Source organism: Macrobrachium rosenbergii, chromosome 37, assembly GCF_040412425.1.
Source record: "Macrobrachium rosenbergii isolate ZJJX-2024 chromosome 37, ASM4041242v1, whole genome shotgun sequence".
NCBI lineage: Eukaryota > Metazoa > Arthropoda > Malacostraca > Decapoda > Palaemonidae > Macrobrachium > Macrobrachium rosenbergii.
Genome location: NC_089777.1, coordinates 112,501 through 129,637, shown reverse-complemented (window position 1 = coordinate 129,637; position 17,137 = coordinate 112,501). Strand labels below are relative to the sequence as shown.

At 33.9% G+C, this 17,137-nt stretch overlaps 1 protein-coding gene across 9 annotated transcripts in view; it reads left to right on the top strand.

Moving 5' to 3' along the window:
- eIF5 (eukaryotic translation initiation factor 5) overlaps positions 1–17,137 on the top strand; it is a 228,662-nt gene that overhangs the window by 202,326 nt on the left and 9,199 nt on the right. For all 9 annotated transcript variants that reach the window (XM_067081265.1, XM_067081260.1, XM_067081259.1 and 6 more), the window contains 2 exons: positions 11,076–11,213; positions 12,319–12,504. In XM_067081265.1, the coding sequence (XP_066937366.1) occupies positions 11,076–11,213; positions 12,319–12,504 (324 nt within the window). The remainder of the gene's footprint in view (positions 1–11,075; positions 11,214–12,318; positions 12,505–17,137) is intronic.

Genomic DNA, 17,137 nt, shown 5'->3' with positions numbered 1-17,137 from the left:
TCAAGAGCACTGCAAGATGGTAGATATTGACAAGAATGTATCACAAGTAACAAGGCCTTTACAAAACCTACAGCTCCTCAAAAACTTCAGATAAAATGTGGGTAATTGAAATTGGCCCACATTCTTAGTGGCATGAAGATGAACTTAGTCCTATGGTAAAGGCAGCCGTTTCTGTTTCTCCAAGCAGAAGGAAAACTTGCAAGTCCAGCTAATATTCAGAAAATAATCTTAAGATCAATGAAATCATCAGTCTTTATAAAAAAGATGGGAAAGATCCCATTAGGATCTATGTCGAGCCCCAGAAGGAAAGTTTTGAATTTTCTAGACTGGAAGGCCATTGAACAGAACTTAGCTCTGGAAAGCATGTCTAAGACAACTCCAACGACTTACCACACTCTTGCTCACCAAGATTTGAGCCAAACATTCCTCCTTCAGTTAAGGGCAGTATACAGCAGTTCCATGAGCTCCTACGTGGAGTGGCGTGCTTGAATCAATTCCAAAGAGTGATGTCTTTAAGGTAGATCACTTCTGGGGAGCAAGATCTGCACACCATAATTATAAGATGTCATTTCTCTTGACTTCTAAGCTCAGTGAAATTATCCCCCAAAGAGTCTGGTCAATTGTTCCTCCATAAATGATAAACTTTTGATTTTCATGGTAGGCTGGCTTACCTTCCATGAAATTTGAGGATTTTGGAAGGAATTCTCCTCTCTTTGGTAGACTTAGGATCATTTAAACACTTGGTAATGTTTAGACTTCTATAAATACTGCTCCCTGTGAGCTCAGTAAAATCAGAGTAAACACCACACCAGTTGGCCAGGGATTTCAAGTATACTTTCTTTAAAAAGTTAACATCAGTAACAACTTGATCCATCTCTAAATTAACCTTAATCAGACTATGATCAGATGAGCCCATTGGCAAATTACTATAAAAGATGCTGTCTCTGTAACGTGTGTGAATATAAGATCAAGATGATTGCTGGATTGGTGTATGGTTTCATGTATTAACTGCTCACAACCAGAAGTAGTGGAAAAATCTGAAGCAGGCTAACCATCTAGTTTGATAAGCATTATGAATACCAGTGAAAATGAAACACACCTTGGAGTTAGCTACCTGAGCTGCTGCCAATTTGGTAAGCAAGCTTCCATACATAGATTCATCCAAATCTGAGTTTCTGTAGCTAGCAAAAACAAAGATTTATTTGTATACCAAAAACTTGAACCACCTGTGTTTCATGACACCACACACTTACAATGGCCTATGAGATGCGGAGAAAACCTCTCCATTATGTAGGTTTTCCATTCAGATTGGTTTGTCCTTGGTAGTGTAGTACTGCTTTAGAACAGTTTTAACATAGGTACTTTTTTCCAACTTTTTTTTTTCCATTATTTCCTTCGCTGTTGCATCGTTACCACTTTTTGTATAGAATAGTGGAGGTAATAGTATTTATGGAAAAAATAGTAATAGTGAAACACTAACACTGATAGTACGTATCAGTCATTACGATAATAAAAGTGAGTGGATTACAGCTTTATTATCAAGACTTGGTAAGAAGTTGAGAGATGTTACAAATAGGTAGGGAGAAATTTTATTCCACGTGGGGTGATGGTAACAGTCTTGAGTTTTAGCTTCCGCCTGAAATTGGTCACACCAGATCTACAAGAGTTCAACTGGCACAGGTTTTTTTCTTTTCATTCTGCCTTTTACACCAATTACTTCATTACATAAATAACATTAGATCAGCACTTATGGTAGTTCATTTGTACTTTGATTTTCACGTTTCACTTGTTGGGACATACTTTATGCAGTTGATATCACTACGAATCAGTATTTCATATGATACAAAGAATATGAAGCTTTAGGTTTGCATACACATTTTAAACATATGGTTGCTAAGTATAGAGTAGTTATGGCAGTGACTATTTAACCCTTTAACACCGAAGCCCTATTTACAAAAACGTCTCCCGTATGCCGGCGGCGTTCGGTGAGTTAGCGCCGAAGCGGAAAAAAAGTTTTTTTAAAAATCACAGCACGCTTAGTTTTTAAGATTAAGAGTTCATTTTTGGCTCATTTTTTTGTCATTGCCTGAAGTTTAGTATGCAACCATCAGAAATGAAAAAAATAACATTATAGTATATAATATATAAATATTGGAATATATGACAGCGAAAAAAAACTTGTATATAATTGTATACAAATCGCTGTAAGCAAAACGGTTAAAGCTAATGAGTTAATTTTTTTAGTTGTATTGTACACTAAATTGCGATGATTTTGGTATATAACAAATTTTAAAACGATCAAAGCAACACAGAGAAAATATTATCACAAAATGATGCATGACTTCGTAACGCGTGGACGTAAAAAATGTTTTTTTCAAAATTCACCATAAATCGAAATATTGTGCTAGAGACTTCCCGTTTGTTGAAAAATGAAGCTAATTGATTGAATATTACTAGACTGTAAGTGTTTTAACTTACAATTGCAGTTTTCGACCATTTCGGTTGAGTTAAAGTTGACCGAAAGTCGAATTTTTCTATTTATCGTGATTTATATGGAAATATTTCAAAACTGATAAAAACTAAAACCATGAGTTATTTTTGTTGTATTGTACATGAAATTGCGCATTTTTTTCATATATAAAACTTTATGTAATGACTAAGATAAAGCGGTGCAAATATTACGACAACGAGATGAAAGAATTTCTGAGATGTTTGGCGAGTTACAGCAAGAGACGTAAGGAAAATTTTTTTTAAAAATTCACCATAAATCGAAATATTGTGCTAGAGACTTCCAATTTATTGCAAAATGAAGTTAAACGATTGAATATTACTAGAATGTAAGAGTTTTAGCTTACAATTGCGTTTTTACCATTTCGGTCGAGTTAAAGTTGACGAAGGTTGAAATTTTGGCAGTTATCGTGATTTATGTGAAAATATTTCAAAACTGATAAAAGCTACAACCATGAGCTATTTTGTGTTGTATTCTACATGAAATTGTGCACATTTTCATATATAAAACTTTATATAACGACTTAATGTAAAACGATGCAAACATTATGACAACATGACGAAAGAATTTCTTGAGATGTTCGGCCGAGTTATCATGCAGAGCGTAAGGAAAAAATTTTTTTTTTTTTCAGAAATTCACCATAAATCGAAATATTGTGCTAGAGACTTCCAGTTTGTTGCAAAATGAAGGTACATGATTGAATATTACTAGATCATAAGAGTTTTAGCTTAAAATTGCGTTTTTGACCATTTCGGTTAGTCAAAGTTGACTGAAGGTTGAAATTTGGCAGTTATTGTGGTTTATATGAAAATATTTCCAAACTGATAAAAGCTACAACCATGGGTTGTATTTTGCTGTATTGTACATGAAATTGCGCACATTTTCATATATAAAACTTTATGTAACGGCTAATATAGAACAGTGCAAAAATTACGACAAAATGACAAAAGAATTTATGAAATTTTCGGCTGAGTTACCGCCCGTGCGTAAGAAAAAAGTTTTTTTTTAAAAATCCACCATAAATCGAAATATTGTGCTAGAGACTTCCAATTTGTTGCAGAATGAAGGTACATGATTGGATATTACTAGAATGTAAGAGTTTTAGCTTACAATTGCGTTTTTTTACCATTTTGGTCGAGTCAAAGTTGACCGAAGGTTGAAATTTTTTGTAGTCAACGTACGGTACGTCCACTCAGCACCCAACAGACAATTTTAGTCGACGTATGATACATCCAATAGGTGTTTAAGGGTTAATATCTAAAACCTGTCAAATTACAATAAGCAAAAAATTTACTGGAATAAAACCTAAAAAGAAATTACAGCTAATCAAACCCATTATTGGGTTATAACATTATTCAAACCAAAAAGAACTTGAGGTAATTCCATATCAACCCAGCATATTGAATGAATAATCCACATCACTCAGTCTCTTAACAGTTAAACATATTTTCTGTGAGTATCCAGGTGTCAAGCCTTGGAACAAATCAGTTCAGGAAATTTTAAAAGAAATGCAATTTGTTAAATTTTAAATTGCACTATTTAAGACAAACTTTCAGGCCAGCTTTATGTAAGTTCCCCCTCGATGTGGGACCACCTTCACATGGTGAGGGGGGGCCTCTTGAACCCCAGGAATTTGTTCCTGGGTTTGAGTTCAAGAGTCCCATGTACCATTATATATTTATTTGGATTAATTTTTGTGGAATTTTCCACTTCAGCTGAAATTTATTGGCTCTGATAAATAGGAAAAGATATCATAGCTGGGAAGGGGTTTATATCCGAAGCTAAATAGTGATAAATGTGGTAGGACCATCAACTGTCTGATAATGTTCGGACCTGAGAATTATCACATTGGTAGCTCAAAGGCAGAACTATTTTTTAGGTCTGGACCACAGAATCCAAGGGGTGTGGTTCTGGGGATAGGACTCTCGGCATGCTATCCGGTTTGCCCATAACATCATTACATTGGGAATGATTGTATTCTAGTAATATTGTCAGTCCTAGCAAGCAGGTTTGGCTTACACTTGGGCCACTCTAATTATGTTGTGCCATGTTTTTATATATTGTACCTTCTCTATGCTTAGTAGTTTTAAAGATTTAAGTGCCCCTGGCCCCTTTGATGGTAGCGACTCAGCACAGTTGACAACTGCTGGAACCTCCTATGACAACCTCTTTCGGGAAAAATTGGAAAAAAATACTAATGTAATTACACTGGAGCCCTATGGTCCAATAAAAAGTAACCAAAAAAAAGCATATATCTTAACCCAACCTTGACTCACTTCGACTCCCTCTTTGGAAGTGGAAGTTGGTCAAGATTCCTGACTTTAGAAAGAGAGAAGAAAGTATCAGCATTGAAATTAGAAAACTTCCTGTTGAATCAACATTCAACGACTGAAATGTCATTCAGACCAATAAAAGAGCAGATGTGATTGATAGAAACCACAACAAAAAGTCAGTCAGAAAATTACTTAACTATAAAAAATATTGATAATATAAAGTACATATAAAAAAATCATGACAATATGAATAGTGTACAAGGCACCATAGTACTCCATGATAATGATGAAGAACCAATAGAAAAGAATATATTGCTGGATTCCCTTAGAAAAAGGCACAACAATGTACAAGATTGCAAAATATTCAACATAGCCAGTAGGCGGAGTAATGGAAAAACACTGAGAATAGCAGAGATAAAATTTGAAGGCCACGAATTATCCTTAAAAATTAAAATCATGGGCCAGGCAGAGAACTGAGACTGTACGTTCCAAAACCACCACAGTGCCAAACCTGTAGTACATATGGACACAGGGAAAAATTGCCGTAATACATCTATATGTGTGCACTTTTGATCTGACAAAACATACCACACAATGGAGACGACGTGAACCAAAATGCGTGAACTGTGGACAGAATCACCATGCAAGGTCTAAGAAGTGAATGTATTATATATATACAATATTATATACAATACAGAATTAAAATTACTTCAGGAAAGGACAGGAATGCCTATAAAAGAGGCCAAATTAGAATTAAAAGTTAGAGGAATGAATGATCCTGCTAGGAAACGAACGTTTTCTACTGTAATAAGATCAAACAGTGAAACAAAAATGGAAATAGATAAGAGTAACAAAACCCTAATAGATCAATCTCAAAGAAAAATAACCACTTTGCAAGAAGAAACTAATATAGCAAAGAACCAAGAAATGTACAGTCATACTTCGAACTTACGCAAGGTTAGGTTCCAGAACCCCTCGTGCAGGGTGAATTTTCGCGTAAGTTTGGCATGTCTCTAAAAATGCTAATAAATGCATATTTCTAAAGTTTAAACACTAAATATGACCCTAATCATGCTCCTAAATTATCAAGTTAACTTTGAAATGAAATTAAAGTTACTGTAATTTAACTTAAAAGTTAGCTTAATACATTACCCTTAAAAAAGAGAAATAAATGGTTGACATAAAAACTGAGATTTGGAAGAGAATTTCTCTCTCTCTCTCTCTTCCCTTCCAACTGATCTAGTTTTAGAATCGTCTGAACCTCTTTTTAACAACTTCTTTATTCTGCGTCTCTTTCTCTTTGTTCTGAAATGCTTTTTCATGAACAAGTATAAATGATGATGAAATTAGCACACATTTTTCAAAAGCACATGGAACATTTTCCTCAGTAGATGTAACCCTATGTACAACAAGTATAGTCGACAGATTAGATTGGAATACAGTTGGTGACTTGCACACCAGTGATCATTTCCCAATATTACAGTAATTTCCTTATTACAAAATAACCCTGCAAAACATGTCCCTCACTATAACATTTATAAAGCAGGTTGAGAGTGATACGAAATGCACACTAGAAATATCCCACCACTCGAATATTTAAAAGACCCTAATGAAACTAATAAATTTTTTGTTGATTTCATTAAAAATGCTGCTGACAAATAATACCAAAGTCAAAACCCCATCCAACAAAACACAAAGTTCCACGGTGGTCCGATAAGTTAACAGAGTTAATAAATATAAAGTACTTGGTAGGGAGATGATTAGATAATTTGAATTGAACTTTCAGTAAAATGAATAAAACATTACTGATATTAGAAGGAACTTCTACAAAAAATGACTATATTATAATTGGAAATTGATAAATTAAAACCTGTATACAACAAAATATTTGCAAAATGTAAAAAAGAAGTAATTCAAGGAAGAATCATTTCATGAAGGAAATACGTATCAGATCTCCCTAATAATACTCCCATACAAAAAATATGGGAAAAATTCAGGAAAATAAGTGGTACCCATGTTTAACCACCTAGACATGCCAAATAAAAGATGGGAAAAGAACACTTGATCCAAAAGAAATATAAGTAATATAATAGGGGAAAATTTAGCAGATGTAAGTCGTGATAAAAATTTAGATGAACATTTCTGCACAAAGAAAAATAAAATAGAATTAATAGCAATAAATTTTGAAACAATAGAAGTTATATATTATAATAGAAAATTTAATATGTCAGAGTTGGAATATGCTCTGTCAAACAGCAGTAAATCTGCTCTTGGAGGTGACAGTATTTGTTTTGAGATGATCTGCCACTTATCACCTTTGGCAAAGTCATACTTCTTAGAGTTTTATAATCATTTATGGCTTCAAAAATTTATTTCCAGATGAATGGCATGAAGCTATAATAATTCCTATCCCCAAACCTGGAAAGGATCCTAGTAATGTAAATAATTACAGACCAATTTCTTTAACAAGCTGCTCATGCAAATTGTTAGAGAAAAGGGTAAATGCTCGACTAACATGGCACATTCGAGAAAATTAAATTTTGACTCCACTCAGTTTGTGTCACAGTGTAACAGATCTACATTAGATTCTCTGTCTAACTTGGAAGACCATATACGTCGAGGTTTTGAACGAAAACAAATTACTGTAGCTGTCTTTTTTGACATTGGAAAAGCATACGATACTACATGGAGATGTGCTATATTAAAAACTTTACAAAAGAACAACATAAGTGGACATTTACCTAGGTTTATACAAAACTTTTTGACAAATTGCAGTTTTCAGGTGAGAATTGATGTTCTATGTAGAACATTTCCACTTGAAAATGGTGTTTCACAGGGAATCATCCTTAGTGGCACACTGTTTTCTTTAGCAATTAATGATATCAGTAATAATCTACCTATTGGCATTAAAAGTAACCTGTATGTGGATGATTTTGCCATATATTATTCAGCATCTCAAATAAAACATGCAGAACGAATCATTAATAAAAGCATAGTAAAAATAGATGAATGGGTCTCATCTGTAGGCCTTAAATTTTCCAGAGATAAAACTCAAGCAATCAAGTTTTATAAAAATAAAAAGTGGAAAAGAGTTGAAGAAGTAGATTTAAAAATCAGAAACCATAGTATACCAATTGGCCAAACAGCAAAATTTTGGGGATTATTATTTGATACTCATTTGAACTGGAAAGCCCACATAACATATGTAAAATCTAAATGTAAAAGAGAATTAAATCTAATTAGAAGACTATCGAACACTACTTGGGGAACCGATAGACATACCCTTACTGTGTAAAGCAGCAGTTCTGTCCATCATTGATTATGGAACCGAACTATATGGCTCGGCATCGGATGCAGCGCTGCAAATGTTCTGTTCACAATCATTAGATTATGGACCATCACCAAAATTATCTTTACAAGTTGAATGTGGCGATCTCTCTCAGAGAGCATCAATGAAAAGTGCTCTAGGAATTCAGCAAGTGATTCCCCAACAAAAAAATAATTTGAATTAAGAATGTTTTTTTAAATAACCATCCACCACCTTTCCCAATTAGAGCTAGAAGATTGAGACGCAGAATTTATAAATATACAAGTACCTTCAATAGTAAAATCACCTCTTCCCTGGGCAATGAATAAAATGAGAATTTGTACACAGCTGAAGTATTTATCAAAAAGTTACTCATATACACCAGAACACCATAGACAACATACAATAGAGCATAAAGGATGAAAAGGTCCACATTCATGCAATATATACAGAAGGATCTAAATCAGAACATGGAGTGGGATATGCTGCAGTGTCCCAAGACAAAACTTCTCAATTCTCTCTACCTAACAATGCTTCAGTATTCACAGCAGAATTGTGTGGAATTGCATCATCCATAAAAATAACATCATTCAATAATTTTGTGATTTTTAATGACTCGAGAAACGCTATAGAAAGCTATTCAAGAGTTACAAATTAAAAAAATATTGTACAACAAATTAAATTATTTCTCCATAACTTATATAATAATGGAAAAAATGTAGAAATATGTTTGATCCCCGCCCAAATGGGGATCAAAGGAAATGAGGCAGATAAAGCAGCCAAAGAAGCAACCCACATGACAAGATCAAATGTGAATATCCCTGTTCCTGATTATGTAACACACAAAAGTTGGTATCTTAGAGAAATGGCAATACATATATGGAATGAAGAACCTGAAAGTATCATAACAGAGAGAGAGAGACACGCACAAGTAATTCTAATGTCTCTCAGAATAGGCCATACTCGTCTGACACAAGGACATTTAGTGAGCAGCCCACGTCACCTGGCTCCTGAGTGCTTAGAGTGCAAGGTGATAATAGTGGCCAGACATGTTATGTGAGTGTCCAAAGTATGACCAACAGGGACTGTCAACTTTTGGGAATAAATCAGTGAAGGAAATTTTGTCAGTCTTTTACATTTTCTGTCGTTCCAATTTTGATGTTCTTGAGGAACTGTGATTTAATTAATAAAATATAAAAATAAGTAAATAATAAAAGCACAAAAACCCTTATCGCATTTGTTGAATTAAAAAAAAAAAGCAAATTTTCAAATATTATTAACATATTCTGAATTTTAATATACTTTTTTTAGTGTGTATAGAAGGAAGCATGAGTAAATGTATTTATTGTATGTATGTGTTCTAGTATGAGAGCATGTGCCTATGTGCAGGTTTTAATTTCTTTCTAATTCATTCATCATTTTGCTGAATGACCTATTAGGTCCTAGTGCTTGGCCTCAGGCTTAGACCTGGTATTTTAATCTAATCCTTTGGGCCAGCCCTGCGAGAGCTGAAAGTCAGCTCTGGTCTGGTTAAACATCTTTAATATAATGATGATAATAATAATCTGTGAAAGTTAAGTGTTTTGACTCTCATGTCTGGTTAGGCTACCTGCCAGTAGTAATAATTATGACCGTAATTTGGATTCTATAGACTTTACTTGCTTATTGCATTCCCACATTGGATACAAAGGTTGCTGTAGGATTTTGTGGTAGCCAAGAGTATTCTAGATTATTCATAAGATATTATATACTCTAGACCATTTTGCATTTATCTTGGGTTTATTAGTGCAGATGATCAAAGGATCATCATTGCTGTACTTTAATATTTTTTGCCAAGCAGTTGCAGTTAGGTGGATTCATGTTTGAAGAGTATTTGTTTAAAGAGGATTGAATGTTTGTTAGTTGATACAGTGGTATGGTATGGTATGTTATTGACAATGGCCAGTGGTTTTTTTTTTACCTAATGTTGGACGACTGTAGACCTAACCTTTAGTATTTAGTTTTATGGGATCATTCAGTGACAGCCAGAGCGTGCTAAGTATGAGTACTCCATATCAGTGACAGCCAGAGCGTGCTAAGTATGAGTACTCCATAAATGAAAGAGTAGCTTCATATGTTAGGAGTTAGGGAAAATACAGATGACACTGGAATTTGGTATTTTATTTACAACATTTAAGGACCATAACCTTAGAAATAATGTCTGGCTGATTGTACTCATGGCAGTAGTCTGTCAGGGATTGCCCTTAGAATGGCTCATCTCTTGAAGCAAAATACTGAATATATTTTGTTAATCTGAAAGAACTATGTTCTTTCTTTCTGTCTACGTGAGATGAATGGCAGTGCAAGACTGCCTAGCCTTCTGTCCCATCATGTCTAGCTACACTAACCATTGGTTGCTATTTATATGATCTGAGAGGGAGACAGGAATTTGGTGTGAGGATTCGAATCTGTTTTAAGAAAGAGGGAATTATAACTCTTGGGGATGGAAGGGGGGAGTAAGGGAGGGTGACAGGTGGAGGAGGAGGAGGAGGAGGAGGGAAGTGTGTTGGGTTAAGGTTTATGGGGAGGGAAGTACAAGGAAAGAAGGGGGCCTCAGTCTCTCAAAAAATCTGGCATACACACCCACACACTCCCACAGAGAGTAGACATTACATTATCTTGATTAGCTCTACCTGGAAGTGTCCCAAGCAAACAGATTACGTAAAACTTGAAGGAAATACTGACATGACCAGACACATGTAAACATATACCAAAATTTCACTAACAGCCTACAAAACAATTAAATTCTCAAAATAAAACATCTGCATGAAATATAACGACTAAAGTTCTGGGACATTATAGTAAATAAAAGATTTCATATCAAAACTGGCAAAAAGTACCAGGGGGAACTACACAAAAGAAAAAGTAATCCATCTCATAATTTACTCTTGCACTAATTAAGCACTTTTCAGTTTTAAAATAAAGATTATATAAATCTTCTTAACAGATTCCTCAGTACCGTATCCTCCTCCTGCATTTCACCCATGGAAATCCCAAATCACAGAAGTATTTCATTGGAGCTGTGGAGAAGTTGATAGAATTGAAGAAAAATGTACTGCTTCCAAGAGTTCCAGTTATTTTGAAGGTAATTTTACTGTTACTTTAGGTTTTTCTTTATGCCCAGACTTTGGTACAAGTTCATCTCATAAATTTTATTACTATACTCATGCTGTTAAATAGTTTTTTAGTTGCATCAATTGCTGTAAGTACATTATTTGATAATGTAATGCTTCATGACTGTTAGTAAATGCTTATGAAAAATGATACCAAGTCGTACTCACCAGCAAATATAAGCAGCTACTGGTGTCATTTTAATGAAACATTCAGTAACACCTCTTCATACAAGAAGGTTATATTCCGGAACCCCTTACAGAAGTTGAAAATTTACACAAATTGAAAGAACCCTTCACAACCTTAAAAACACATTCAACCCTGTTCATGGTCTTAAAGAAAGGCACCAGGGGAAATATGGTAGCTAAGATAATAATCAAACATGAAAACATTAAAACAATAATTGTTCTTAATAACAACAATGCTCTTGGGGAGGCTGACCCCTTCCGCATGTTACTGTAATATAAAAAAAAATGCTATCACTGTATCGGTAGTGTGATTTGCATTAATAACTTTAGGCAGTACTGAGAATGTTCCTTCAAGCATTCCTTGGCAGCTAGTGCTATCCATTTTTTTTTTTCAGCCATATGGTCTTCAATTTGCCCAACTCCCTTATCCTTCTTCAATATTCTCTTGGTTAAAAAGCTGTAAACTTTTTTAACTCTTCAAAATAGAAAATCCTGGACATTTTTGGGCATATTTCCCATATATTTTTGTGTAGTAACGGACTTGAATAGCAATAATCACTGTAAATGAAATTTGTCATACAATTTCATTGTGCAAAATGAATGTATAAATTAATATCTGCTTAATTTACAGAAATTAAAGTTTAATTTATCTGCTAACTTGAATACTTCATTTTGAGTTATAGGTTTGTTGTTTTTCATTCAAGTATATTGTTTCAAAATGAAACTAAAACCAGCATAACATGAAAAATGATTGTACAGGAAGTGATAAATTCTTACTTAACCTCATGCAGCAAGCCTGGACTTGGTTTTACCACAAAATAATTTGGACCTCCAAAATCCCAAAGGGTTAAAAGAATTATTATGTATGTTGATTACTGTGAATGCTTTCAGGCAATGTATGATAGTGATGTTATTGAAGAGGAAGTGCTCTTGGATTGGGGTAAAAAAGTATCTAAGAAATATGTCAGCAAAGAGGTTGCTTCTGAAATACATGAGAAAGCTCAACCATTTTTGAAATGGCTACAGGAGGCAGAAGTTGAAGAAACAACTGAGGAGGAGGAGGATTCTGACATAGAGGTAAGTGTCCTTGTGCAGCTCACAAGTTATTGCTTTGAACCTAAACACTTGTATGGTTGTACTGTAATGGCAAACTTATACTGTATTTACATACTCATTACATAGAGGAGTTCATTTCATTGTCATAAAATAATCCCAAACAAAAGAGCTTTGAAGGATGGTGGTGGGCAGTACCATGTGAGACAAGTAGTATTCAAGAAGAGAGGTAGTGGCAGTCTGGTCTTATGTACTACACTAAACCATAGGGACTTAGGAATGCAAACAAATGGTTGAGAAAGGGAGCCTTAATTGTTGGAATAGTTTCCAGAGAAAATTATTTGTAGGTATCCTTGGAAAAAGAGAGGTTGAGGGAAAAAAATTGGTGCAAGTACAGAGTAGGTAGATGCAGTGATTAGAAGGGTACTTGCTGAAGGTATAGCTGATCATTATGTAGTTGAAGCAAAAGTTACTATGGAAGTGAAAGTTAGAGAGGAATGAATGGAAATATAGCTGTAAGAGTACTTGAGTCTAGAGGGAACAACATACAAGGGGAAAAAGGGGGGGGGTGAAAAACAGGCTAGGGTTTCAGATGCATGCATAGTAGTTGTAGTTTTTGTGGTTAGTAGGTGACACGAGTCCTGTTGTTGCACCGTAGTACCCCATTGTATAGGCAGGGTGCTTGTTAACCATGCACATGCATTTTTACCCTCAGTATTTGCTTGCTTTACTAATTTTTGCTTCAAATTAATGTTTCACATGTAAGATTCACTGATTAGTGTCAATCTTTACGAGTGACTATCATGCACCCTTCCTGTATGGTCTCACTGTAAATAAATAAATAGATTAATAGTACTGTATAAGAAAAATATTTGAAGACTGTATTCCTAAAGAAGTATGTTGGATGAATATTTGTTACTGACAAGTATACATTTAACCCTATTGTTGTGCAGGACTGATCTCAGTCATTAAAAGGTCTCATCCATGACATAGGACTGATCTGATTCATAATTATTTTGAATGTAGTTCAGCAGCTTGTAATAGACCAAGTGTTTTCCTCATCAATACAAGGAACTTTTGTTTAAATTCTAGCAAGAAATGGCAACATTTGATTTCCAGCTTACAGATAATCTCAGGATAAGGGGTTGACCTTCAGTAGGTCGTGAAAATGCCATAAAGGAATGGATTTCTTTTGATGAAGTAGTACAGAGGCTTTTATCTGTAGATGACCATGATAGCTGTAAACCAGAACTATTAGATAGTTCTGATAGTGATGTTGGTGAATATGGTGATGCTTATTACATTTTATTTATAGGCAAACCTACCTTAGATATTTGTTTTGGTCAAGTTTTATCCAAGATGATTATGAATCAAAGGAAGTGACAGAGGAGGAAGCAGATTTGTGAAGCACCAGAGGTGGTGTTAGTAAACAAAGAAAAAATAATAAAATTTGCAAATTGAAGACTGGAAGATTCAGTTTGTACAAAAATCGGTGCTCTGAAACTTTATTGGGGATAATAATTTCACATTTTCTACAGAATGCCAGGTCTGTGTTTGTTGACTGTTTTGTAAAGTTTTTCCAGATGAAATTTTTGGCTAAGAGCAAGCATTCAAGGTTTGTAATAAAGATTTTCAAACTGAATAACAAAAATGGCATTAGTTTACTCCATGCTTTGAGAGGTATTATACTGAAATGAATTAGTAATAAAAGTTACATAATTCAATATTTGAATAGCCTCCAATATACATACACTCGCTCAAAAATGTATTGCAACATGTTCCAGAAGTTTTCGTTGACCTAACAATAATTTTTTCTTTTGATATATGCAAAGAAATGTACTTTTCTTATTCGAATTTGGTTATTAATCATATGGTTAACAATATAAAAAAGAATGGTGAGAGAAAAATTCATATTAAGAAAAATGATGAAACATTTTGGAAAATTTCGCATCAGATGATTGGGCAAAAAGTCAAAGAAAAACTATATTTCAAATCCAAATGCAAACACATTAACTAATAAAATGATATTGAATAATCATCAGCGAAATTGTGTTAAATAAAGAAAGAAATAATTCTACCATAATCGTTGTCAAAAACACAAGAAAAAATCTCATGATGTTGAATGTTATTGTGTGACACCACACTTGAGCAGGAAAGTTAAACATTATCTCACAGGTCGTCTATCATTAGCTTGCATGAGACTGTTTCTATCATAGATATTGCTTGAAAACTTGGCGTAAATAGAACAGCCATGTATAGATGGATACCACAAGAGAGAAAGAGAAAGAGAAATATAATAAATTTGTGGAAAATAGTGGAGGATGGCCCCATGGTTGCACTACTATTGAAGATCATCACCAGATGATCATTGAAGGAGCTCCGACTAACTCCCCTGACAACCGGTGTTGCTATAAAGAGAGAACATTATGCTCTTCCTTCAAGTTGATGCCCAAACCATCCGTAGCATGCTACATGAGTCCAAGATATTATTTCATTATATTCCTGCCAAGAAACCCTTCATAACAGAAACACAAAGAAGAGAAGCTGGGGTTTGTGTTACAATTACTAGTATCCAGTGGCCGATGATTTCTGGAAGAGATGAGGAGGAGACAGTCTCCACTGATGAGCATGGTAGTCGTTTTTAAGGCTGGTATTTAACATTAACTAAGTTAATGTTGAACTTTTTGATAATTTTAACTGTGTAGAAGATAAGATAATAAATAAAAAAAATAGGCTTAATATATTCAGTTAATTTCATAAGCAGTATCAAAATGATAGGCCTTAGTAGCAATGAAAGAAACTAGAAATTACATGATAATGGTGCATACATACATATATATATATATATATATATATATATATATATATATATATATATATATATATATATATATATATATATATATATATATATATATATATATATATATATATATATATATATATATATATATATATACTGGGTATCCTTGGATGAATGCAAGAGGTTTTTGTAATTTTGATAGAATATATATATATATATATATATATATATATATATATATGTATATATATGTATAAATTATATGATATGTATATATATATATATATATATATATATATATATATATATATATATATATATATATATATATATATATATATATATATATATATATATATATATATATATATTATATACCACTAGGTCTCCTTGGATGAATGCAAGAGGGTTTTTTGTGAATTTTGACTGCCAGAAGAATATATATATATATATATATATATATATATATATATATATATATATATATATATATATATATATATATATATATATATATATTATGCATGGGTCTATGGATGAATGCAAGAGGGTTTTTTATATTTTATATATATATATATATATATATATATATGCAGAATCTACTATCATTTATAGACACATATATAATTATATATACAATGCCCTCTTAATATAATTATATATTTTTGGATATATAATATATATCCAAGGGAAGAATGAAGATATATATTTATATATTTATATTTATATTATGCACTGGGTCTCCTTGGATGAATGCAAGAGGGTTTTTTGTGAATTTTGACTGCCAGAAGGGCCAAAGGAGAACACTAGGACGTAACCAAAATGAGGGGAAAATTTAAGACTTACCTTATTTTACTCAAATTACCTTATTTTACCAATTTGATCAAAGGGTGGAAGGTCACCATGTGAAATGAACAAAGGGTTGTGTTACAATGATGCGCTAAGGGCGTCATTCAGCCATGGGAAGGGGGGGTGAGAGTGTTCGTCTGGTCTTTACGCCATGTCGTACAGCGAGAGTCTGAGAGCGAGCCCTCGTATGTCTCTCCTTTTATGCCATCTTTGGGCAGGGAGTGTCAGTAATTTGTTTGGCGCGAAGATATTGTGACTTCAAGACAAGCCATTTATGTCATGAAGAAGGCTTCTGTGGGACTCAAGCCAGGAGAGGTACCGAAGAGGAAACGTGGCTCTGGTAGGATCAGGAAGACTTCCCCGCTTATAGACAAGCTCTTGAAACATGAAGTTAAGAATGATTCGTCAATTACAGCTGCTGCCTTAAAGGAATGATGATATGAAGAAACGCAAAGCTTTTTGTAAGAAATATTGTGCCTGGACAAGTGAGCAGTGGAACAACCTTCAGACTTATCAGAGCTACTTCCAAAGTTGTCGCCCCAAGACTGTCGCGGTGCCACCCAAAATTCACCGTGAATACTGTTAAACATCCCTCCAGTGTAATGGTGTTGGGAGCATTTAGTGGTGAACTCCATTTCATGCCTAAAGATGAAACTGAGAACAGTGCTAATTAATTGAAGATTTTGAAAGACCACATGATTGGTTTTTTTTAATGAACATGCATATCATACTTTTATGCAGGAAGGGGCTCCACTTCACAGGGGTAAAAAAGTTAAAAAGTGGTTAGCTGACAACAATGTTTCACTGTTAGACTGGCCAGGAAACTCACCTGACCTTAACCCAATTGAAAACATAAGGAAGGTTATGAAAGATAAAGTTTGTGAGACCCAGCTATGTAATGTTGAGGAGATGAAGAGGGCCATACATGATGTGTGGGAGAACTTGGATATGCAATACTTCATTAATTTAGCTGATTCTATGTGTAACAAGCTGAAGCGGGTGTTA